At 37.8% G+C, this 10,670-nt stretch overlaps 1 protein-coding gene across 2 annotated transcripts in view; it reads left to right on the plus strand.

Moving 5' to 3' along the window:
* RNF180 (ring finger protein 180) overlaps positions 1–9,238 on the plus strand; it is an 81,100-nt gene extending 71,862 nt beyond the window's left edge. The window contains exon 7 of one of the 2 annotated variants that reach the window (XM_042804916.1): positions 6,025–9,238. In XM_042804916.1, coding sequence (XP_042660850.1) covers positions 6,025–6,227 — 203 coding nt within the window. In that variant the 3' untranslated portion in view covers positions 6,228–9,238. The remainder of the gene's footprint in view (positions 1–6,024) is intronic. The other variant, XM_042804917.1, reaches the window with a different exon arrangement.
* Positions 9,239–10,670: the final 1,432 nt, after the last annotated feature.

Raw genomic sequence — 10,670 nt, forward strand, 5'->3', positions numbered from 1 at the left:
GAATGCTGGGAAATTTTGGCCCATTTATTCATGCTGTCATCAGTTCTGCAGATGACAACAAATTGGAGGACCGGCTGGTAGACTCAGCAGTGGGGCTGCTATTCAGAGACACTGAGACAGGCTGGAGAAATGGAGTGAAACAGTAAAGCAGGTGCTTCGGCAGATAAGGTTCCATTCAGCAGGCCATGTAAAAAGAAAACCAGCCCAAGGTAGAAGATGGAAAATATGGTGTAAAAGAGCATCTGGCAAACTACATTGGGTAGTTGGAATCCCACAGCAGTCTGTGTAGTTCAGAACATTCAAATGGGACTTGGAAAAGTGATATATATACAGCTGATAAAGTTTATTAGTGATATTAAATTATTCAGTTTGCTGATGATAGTAAATATGAATTTGACAGCTAACAGTTCTCTTGATCAGTGATCTCGAGGAGGCAACAGGATGCACTCTGTCAGGTCTGCAGAGGACAACAAATCAGAGAACAGGTTGATAGACTCAGCAGCAGGGCGGCCATTCAGGGAGACCTAGGCAGGCTGGAGAAATGTGCTGAAAGGAACCTTGTGAAATTTAGCAAGGACAAATGATGAGTCCTGCACCTGGGAAGGAGGAGCCCCTGGCAATGAGACAGGTTGGGCACTGACAGCCTGGGGAGCAACTCTCTGGAAAGGACCTGGGTGTCCTGATGGAGAGCAGGCTGTGCATGAGCTGGCAGTGTGCTCTGGCAGCAAGGAAAGTCAACAGCATTCTGGGCTTTATGAACAACATGATGGATGAACAGCAGTGAACGAGGGAAATTTTTATCCCCTACTGCTCAGCAGACCACATTTAAAATACGGCAGTTTTGCCCAGCCCACAATATAGGAAAGACAGCAATAAATTGGAGCAGGTTTAGCAGAGGGACATCAGGATGCTCAGGGGCCTGGAGCACCTGACCTGTGAGGAGAGGCTGAAGGAACTGGCTTGTTCAGTCTGGAGAAGGATAGGCTTTGAGGAGGATCTCCAGGCAGCCTTACCATAACTGGAAGAAGACCACCAAGAGGACAGACCAGCTCTTCACAGTGGTGCATGGTAGGAGAGTGAGCGATAATGGATATGAGAGCTTCAGACTGCAAGTACAAAAGCACTTGCACTGTGAGGACAGTCAAGTGGTGGAGCCATTGCCCACAGAGGCTATGCAATGTCCATAATACATAATACTCATTATGATGAACTGTAAATTGGTTATTGCCACTTACAAAAACAGATCTGGGTAATACTGTGATTAGTTTTATTAAAACATTCAATGCACAGCCATAGTCAAAATGTAAGCAGGAATTACTAGGATCACAACCAAATAGAAAACATTATGTTGTCTAGATTTGTGGTGATCCCACATCTCCAATTTTGCATGCAATTTTAGATTACATCATCTCAATGAAGGATAAAGCATGGTGAAGCATAATGTGGAAAGAGTGTTCTGATGTAAGAAAACTTTTCCATATGAAGGAAATTTACAAGTTTTTTGTTTGGAAAGGATATTACAGAAGACAGATAGAGGAGGTCTGTAAAATTATGAATGGCATAAAGATGTTTTAGAGAGCATTGTTCACTGTCTCTCAGAGGCATTCTTGCATTAGCAATTATATCAGCCTTCACAGATAGGGCAAAACAATAGATGCTGAGGGCCAGATGTGCACACTTGCATTTTAGGGAACAGGGGCAACTTGCTTCCAATCCCAAGGGCTGAACTCCTATTAGTGATTGAAGCATATTACTAGAACACATCAGAGCTCTTGGATCTCATCTTCTGATTTAGTTTCACCTGAAAGGAAATCAATTTATTTGCTCTAAAACTACTCCACCAGGGGACACAATGTGCAATAACTGGAGGCAATGTGAGATCTGGATCAAAAGTATGCACAGACACATGTAAGGAAAGAAAATCCTGTCAATACCATTTTAACACACTGTTCTGGGCACAGCTTCCAAAGCACTGGGGTCCTAAGCTGCCGGGTGCTGCAAGGGCACGTACAGGAAGGTATCAGTGCATATTTGCCTTTTTTCTTACAGACTTTCAGTAACAATATCTGCTGCAGCTCATTATCAGAAAGAAGAGACTGAATCAAAATGACCTTGGTACATCTGATTACCTAAGAATACTTGTTCTTAGGTAATTTAATTTTACATGAGCACTTATAATGTAAATTGTTATTATGGCTTGCATATTATTCATTTGGGCACAGTTCTAGAGTAAAATTTTCCATCTCATATCTTATATTCTTTAGTCATAGCAAAATGGGGTCAGTCAGTTTATAAAATTGGGAGAGTATTTTAAATTGTCTGTAGTCTTATTTTGAGTATTGCTAGTACCTCAACAGGAGGTTGTAAAAACTTTGGCAAGGACACACACATGCAACAGATGTGCCTATTGATGCTCTGGTGAAATTCCTTTTTGATTTGCACATTTTAGTGGGTATAAAAGTGTGATTTGCACACAACATTGTTTTTGTTATCTAGTAACAGGTTTCCACTAACAGTCTGCCAGACTGTTGGCACTGTGCATGCATATTCATATGATTTGAGTGGAAGTTCTTGTTCAGAGTATAGCAACACAGGCATGCACAAAAAAGTTGAGTAAAATATATGTTTTAACAAATACATGCCCGTGTAGAAATTATTTAGGGATTCCATTCATCAGATAAATAGGGTTACTTTTTTAAAAAGAAGCAAATACATTAGAAGTGATGTGAAGCTCTTTCAGCTTTTCTGTTTCATAATTCAGAGCCCTACTCCATGTTGCTGTACAGTTTTTGAGGAATTCTACAGCTCTCAGTTTTTATCTGCAGATGGCTAGAATCAGATGCAGAGACATGGCTTATTTCCATTCTAGCTGGAGAGACAGACATCTGAAGGTATTTTCCTTGTCAGAATTTGTTAAAGGCGGTAGTCACAGTATGGATCATAGAGTCTGCAGTAACCTTTGTGCATGATCATACAGGGTTTCTAAATCTGATCCTTGGTTTCAGTACTGTACACAAGATTATTTGGTAACACACTTCAGGGAAAAGAAACAGTTCTTATTCTTTTTAGCCTCTGTTAAGTCCTAGAATTCAGTTTACATAATAGTTGTACTATTGACATTTTCAGCTGAAGCTTAATCAGTTTGCAGATAGTAAAAAAGAAGCTATTTCAACAACAGAATTTAAATCTATTCCACATAACTGCCTGACAACTTTGAATAGCTTTACTCACACTCAGGGAAGCCACAGGGATTACACATGATGTATAGTAAACAGTTTCTGATTGTATACATACTTATAATACAGCACCAACAATTTTTCTATGGCTTCCTACAGGAAGAGCAATTAGAGAATAGCCAACTTCCTATACTGAAACTGCTGTTCTTGAATGTAGAATTATTACATTACAAAGTTTAATCTGTGATAAACTCAGTGCAGGTTTGCCTAAGGTGAGTTGCACAGACATACAAAGCAAGGATAATATTTGTCCAAATGTCAAAACTAATGTAGCTACATGTTTGCATAATAACCTGATTATTCCTGTTGATCCCAAAACAGCCTCTAGCATTTTGTGTTATATTTACTTTCAGTATAGAAATAAGTAAGAAGAAAGCGCAGGTAACAGTCTTGACTGAGACCTTCCAGAGAGAATAATACACACTGTAAAAGGCAAGGTGAATGATACAGCATTAGTGATAACATTTAATGCCATTTGCAAATTAAATTTAGAAAGTAGAATGTAGCAATGTAGATTGAGGTTTCTACTTGACAATAATGTTTAAAAGTGTTAGAAAAGAAATTTTAAAATGCAGATTTTAAATTGAGGTAAGTTTTTAAATGAGGGTTTTTCAAGTAAATTACATCTTGGCAGAGGGATATTTAAAGAGTAACTTTTTCAGAATTTTGTTTTTGAATTACTAATGTTATTTTTCAGTAATCAAATATACTGTTTTGAATTAATGTAATTTTAAATTAACATAATCTAAAACATAACATAAATAACAAGGAGATCCATATCACACTTTAAACAGATCTTCAGTATCTTTAAGCAGACGTTTAGCTCATACACTTGCATAAAATTTTGTGATCTTATAATCGAAAGCTCTTTAGAAGCAAATCCCAGGAATTCTTTACTTTTTTTTTCCTACATGCAGTACATCATATTTAGCCATGGGGCAAGTCTTAACCCACTTGGAGTCACTGAAAACCATCATAAAATACCATCACCCTCTCAACTAGCATGAAGATTTCATGTATAGTTTCCAAAATAAGATAAATAATGTTGGAGAGATTCTGATGTATGCTAATCTAGAAACTTAGTATCTGTACGTGATAAAGTGATACAAATTGTCATTAAAACTAAAAAATAAGAAGAAATGCAATGATGTCATAATATCTAACTGTCCAAAGGAAGACTTCCTGTGTCTCAATAGTCTAGTCAAATTTCTAAATAAAGCAGTCATTAAATGAATACAGGAATAGCAGTTTACCTATGTAATTTAGAGTCAAAAGGTCTTTGATGAACTATCTTAAAAAGGATACCAAAGAGAGAAAATACTTTTCTTTGGAAGGCATGGAAACAAGTGTGCTGTAAAAGTTCTGGGCAAAATATTAATTCAGAAAAAAATACAGAGAAACAGTCAATATCCACCACTGATAATGGAAAAATACTGAAATTCCAGCAAAGTTCTGTATTAAGACACTTTTTAAAAAAGTATTTCTCAATTACCTTAAATAAGACCTGAGAATCTTAAAATGAAAATTACTGGCATGTGAACACCAATTATAGACAATTATTTGTATTAGTCAAAACGAGAAGACTGAAGAACTTCAAGGAGGCTTAATTAAGGTGGACTAGAAGACAGCACGATCGTAAATTAAAACTGAAGAGCACATGCTGAGTCACACTGGTGTGCAGTGGTGCACACTGAAAGAGACACTTCCTGACCGCCTTGGGACTCCAAAAGCTATGATGTCAGTGCAGAGGAGAAGAGTCTGGGCAGCTCAGTAAAGACCTGTTTTCCGAAATCAAAGAATGCATCATAAAGATTCAGTTACCTGAAAACGGAACAAAAATCCAGACCAGTATGTCTGCTTTCCCTCCTTGTCCTTCATCGGAGCAGGACAGATCTCCCACCTTTGCAGCATAGCTCCCAGCCTCTTTCCTGTCCCACAACCTGCTAACACAGCTGCACAGACTCTTCTTTAACCTCATATCTTGACATATACAAGAACTATGTTCCTACAGTACTTCTCTTACTACAAAGAGAGGTCAGGGGAGGAATAAAGAGGAAGGACCTTTTGTCAGGACCCCACACTCAAGCCATTCTTGGAGTTACAGGATTTTTACTTCCACTTGAAAGGCTGTGTTTGCATCTGCCTATATATTTTTAAGGTATTATCAGCATAGAAACAGTAGTTCAAAAATTGCATTGTAACCTAATATGTATCATACAGAGACATAATATTAAAGCAAGCAGGATTTATTTAGAAGAGTGTTTTGAAAAAAAAAAATTCGAATACTAGAATTAGGAATTAAAATGTATTTGCACTGTTGAACTAAGTGTGTACACATACGGATGTGTCTCAATTACTGAAGAATTCAGCTGAGTAGGTTTAGGGAATCCAGAGATTAGTTACTGAAGAGATTAATTACAATATATAGAGCCTTTCACTTCTAGACCACTGAATCAAATTCAGTGGAAGAAGACTCCAAAAGAGAGATTTCATATATCTGGGTAACATAGGCAGGTATCATTGTTTTACTTTATTAGAGAGTAACAAATCCAAACAAACAAATGTAATATTTTCTAGACATGGGAAACAGAGTTACTTCTTAAATCTCAAAATCAAGTCCACAGAGAGCTTCTCATCCAACAAAGTGAGGAAACATGGCAGTGAGGTCTGAGATTTCCTGCTTCCATCTGTCCTGTAAATAACTGAGGGAAGGAGGGTTAATTTTTTTTTTTTTCCCCCCAATCTGATTGGTTTTATAAAGATTTTTACCTCCTAGTCTGTTTTTCAGCAGGTTTTCAAAGACGCTCAGCTACTGTAACAAGGAGGCATTTTCCACATGCTGCTCACAGGATGGACTACATGGACTTTGAGGATGATAGCCGTGGATGGCGGTTTGATATGGACATGGTGATAATCTACATTTATTCAGTCAACTGGGTAATAGGATTTATTGTGTTCTGTTTTCTTTGTTATTTCTTTTTCCCTTTTTAGTCTGTAGTAATCACAGTTAAGGAGAACAGAAGTCATGTGAACCACAATAATGTGAATGGAAAAAAATTGAAGAAGGCAAACTGATACGGTATTTTTATCAGTCAGAATTGTAATGGACTGCATCAAGCATGCTGTGAGGCTATTTGATACTTCTGCTATGTGTGACAAAGTACTTGAGTTTGGTTCCAAATATAATGTGAAATCCAGATGATACTTCATTCAGTGGGAGTTTGGCCTTGATTTTAGTAGCAACAGGATTTACCCCTAATGTATAAAATAATTACTCTGTAGAAATATAGAATACTGCTTGTTCTTAGGGGAGTTCTGTGTACTACAACAGAATATGATCCACGGAGTGATTTTGGGGCTTGACTCATGTTGACAAAGTTTTCTTATTCATTGGTGCTTCAATTCCTCACACATAAAATCAATAAAGATGCTTCCCATTTGTAGTCAGATCTTTTGGGAACAGGAGATTATAATCACTGTGGTGCTGCTGCATGCATTATATAGACATTCAGTAGAGCTATTTCAAAGGTATTAATCCAAATCCTGGAAAATTTTGATAATTGATACCTGTCATCATTCTACTGTGGAGATGTGCTGTACACAGTGCCTGAAAGTTTGAGCCTATTAACCAGAAAGAGAAATGATACTGCACAGTGTGCTGACAGTTCATCTTTTCAGCAAATGGCAGTTAGAAGAAGTCGACTAGCAACCCCAAGTTCCACATATTAAAGGGACTGGTTTTGTGCAGATTCCCAGCGTAGCACTGTACCTTTTTTTTTACCCATCCAGATGAGTCTGTTTGCATCCAGCAAGACAGCTAATGGAAGGCAAGCAGCAGGCCTGCTGGCTGTGATGCTGTGAGACACTAACCCCAGTAAATATTGGAGAATGAAGCATTCTCCAGTGTAAGAAATCAGTATCATTATTAAATTGCGGTAGCGATTTGAAGATACTCTCAAGTGTGGGCTCACCAGGACTATGTGTCTCCAGGGAGATCATGTAAGAGAACATAGTATTTATTTGCACCTTTCATATGAAACAATTCTAAAGCACTTTATAGTTATTCTATATATAGATTGCTGAGTTACAGTACCAAACTGCAGCCAGTTCAGCAATCATTCCATACTTGCTGCTTTACACAGCATTTTCAAATGAAAGAGCATCTATTAAATTATAAAAAAAGATACTAGAAACTGTTGCAGGAATCAGGTGCTGCAGAACGGTACGAGGTAGTTCAAGGGCTTACTTTCCAGGAACGAACAAGGAAGTTTTTATTTATAAGGGCATGACCCTGGAAAGTACACTGGTTTCATCTAGAAGAGTATGTGAGTATATGTATGTAGTCCCTCTGGTATCAGGATTTGTGTGGGAGACCTGTGGTTTTTCAGTAGGTGGTGTACTCCCCTGTTCTAGCAAAGAACAAGGAAAAATGTGTTGTGGAAGGTGCCATCTGCCAAATATGATAGAGTGGAATGAATTCAGGGGTTTTATTAAGCATGTGCTTATGCTTCTTTACCAGAGCAAGGCCAGTATGGTCAGCCTCTTACAGTCTATAAAGTGATCAGGACCAGAAACTTTCGCTTAATGTGAAAAACAACAGTAAATCAGCTACTAATATTTAGTTTTCTTACAAGCTGCATAAAATAAACTCTGTTTAAATATATGTGTAGAATTAAAAATTACAAGTCTAACTACACTGATTGGACTAAATAACTTTTGCCATCTTTTTTTAATATACGCAAATTTAAGGAGATACAGTTATTGAAATTCACCATCACCATGTAGTCGTGGCTGTGACAGAAATGCATTTTCAGCAATTACAGTATATCTAGTTGTTTTGTCTCTCCCTAAAGGTGATTGATGCTATTACTGGTGGCATTAGGCATAATGTTTTCAAAACTTTTCAGTTTGTAGTAAAGCACTTGGTGAATTTCCATTTTTGTATTGATACAAACAAGTCTTTTAAAAGCTAGGGGTTTTAGGTCATAGGCTTATGTTTTGCTACATGAAGATGTGTAGGTCTGTATGCTCAAATATTATCAATATTTTTAAACATTTTTCTCATCTATGCCAGGACTGGGATTCTAACTGAAATTTTTGTTATGTGTCTAATCTTATGAATTTACTTGCTCCTATCTCAGCAAAGAGAGGGACTGATTCACCTTCTGATCTCAGAAAATACTAAAATAAAAAAGATGTCAGGAAAAATTAACTTAGCTGACATAGTTTGAAATTCCAGTAATAATGTAATTTAAAATTATTTAACTAGGATAGCTGATAAAGCAATATCCTTAAGTGAATATTCCAAAATATACTGAGACATCAGAAACATACTATAGGTACTAACTAATTATATAAGAAAAAGTTACTTACATCATTTTTAATAGCATGTTGCCATGGTTTTATTCTGAAAAAGGCAACAAGAGAGAGTAAAAAACCCAGTGTAATGTTATCCCCTTTTGTACATTTATAGCAAGAATTGATGGCTGAGGTGGCTGCATTTTCCTAAATTTAGCAGGAGTGACAATTTTGTATGGCATTTCTAACGGCGTAACTCTACCTTTCATTGAGGCCTAAACAATAAACTGTTTCTTGGGCTATATTAATTTACTTCATATTGGTTGTTATTAATTCCAGGGAACAGTTAGTTTAAAGGATTACAAATGTACATAATAAAAACTGTTGCAACTCTGAGAGACATCCTCCACAGGAAAACACCTAAAAAGCCTAGAGTGGAGGCACTTTTTTTTTTTGTCCTATATTGCCTTTTTGAGATACATACTTTTGTAAAAATACAGTAACAATCCAAACGCTCAAATTTGGTTTTCCTTGAAAACCTGTAAAATGCTGTTGACATCTATGAGAGCAAGAGCAGGTCCTTTGTAAGCAATTTTCTGATTGAATTGACCCTGTTCTGCCAGGTTGTCTTTCTTATCTACAATAGTATTAGAATGCTTGCAATAAAATTTGAATTGTTTGTAATATTTTGCAGTCATTTCACTAGATTTTGCTTGATGGAATTAAATTTTAATATATTTTTCAATCAGTGTCTTGTTTGTCATCCTGTCTATTCTGTTTCTGCTTGGGGTGCAGCTAGAATTTGTTGAATTTTTTTACTACTGTGGTTAACTCTTTTCATACTAGCAGCCTTTTCTTTGTTTTAGTACTTTTCAGGAAACAGTCAGCTTTTGTCAGAAATCATCTTGGAACAATATATGGATCTTAACACATTCTGATAATGAAGAATACTTTGTGCTGGTGCTGTTAGTCCAGACTGATTAACTGTTGAAGGCAGCAGAAATCCATGACAAGACTAAGTTTGTCACTGACAGGCAAAGGGACTTTTTGCACACTCAGTAGTGTATGAGTTTCTTGCCTAGCAGTAGGTATGTTTGTAGCCCTTCTACCTGCCAAAGGTCCAGTCATCTTGCTTCCATCACACAATTTAAAAAAAAAAAAAAATCCCAAGCAATAGCTGAACAGGGAGTAGCTAGTGTGAAGCACCATGGATTCTTGCACAGCTGTGTACCTGCCCACAGAAGCTGACGTCTAAGATAAGCCTTTACCAGTACACTGCATACACACCTGAAATATTCACCATATGTCAACAACAGCATTACCAGTTTCTGATATTGAGATGGAAAAGGATGATGAAGAAGCAGAGTTTAGGGTTTTTTTGTTGTTGTTATTCTTAGAGAAAAGTAGTGCTTGATAACATGAAACTCTGGGAGGAAGAGAAGCTATTGTAGCTATCAAGTGACAAGTAGCTGTTTTGATGATGTACAGTGTTTATTTTGTGGATGTGTCTTTTGTTCTCAGCAATCCTGACCACTTCATAACTGTGGGAAGCACAGTCGCCTCTGGGGAATCCCAGGTCTGTGCAAGGGGAGTCGCAGGTGGACAGAAAAGGCGAAGATGGGACACCAAGAGCATTCTGCTGGTGTCCAGCCCTGCACCCAGGAAGATGCTGAGAGAAAGGAGGCAAGATATGCTGTGGCTTGCTCTGGGCTAGATGTAGAGCAAGAAAACAAGCTCTCCTTAGAGATGCCCTTTATTTAGCAGAAAGTGCTGAGACAGACAATGAGGTAGATTTAAAACTGGCTGTACAGCCAAGCTCGGCGGGTTTTGACCAGTGTCATGAAGTCTACCTGGAGGCAAGTAACTAGTGCTGTACGCCAGGGTCCAAAACTGGGTCCTGTTCTGTTCATCATCCTCATTAATGATCTGGATGATGAGACAGAGCATAACCTCAACCAGTTTCAGAGGACAGACCTGGGAGAAGTGGCTGATATGTCAGAGAGTCCAGTGGGACCTTGACAGGCTAGAGAAATGGACTGAAAGGGACCTCATGCAGTTCCACAAGCAGAAGAGCAAAGTCTTACACCTGGAAACAGCCCCATGCCCCAGTACATGCTAGGGGTCACCCAGCTGGAA

The sequence above is a fragment of the Tyto alba genome, unplaced genomic scaffold, assembly GCF_018691265.1.
Source record: "Tyto alba isolate M040663 unplaced genomic scaffold, T.alba_DEE_v4.0 Super-Scaffold_42, whole genome shotgun sequence".
NCBI classification, from domain to species: domain Eukaryota; kingdom Metazoa; phylum Chordata; class Aves; order Strigiformes; family Tytonidae; genus Tyto; species Tyto alba.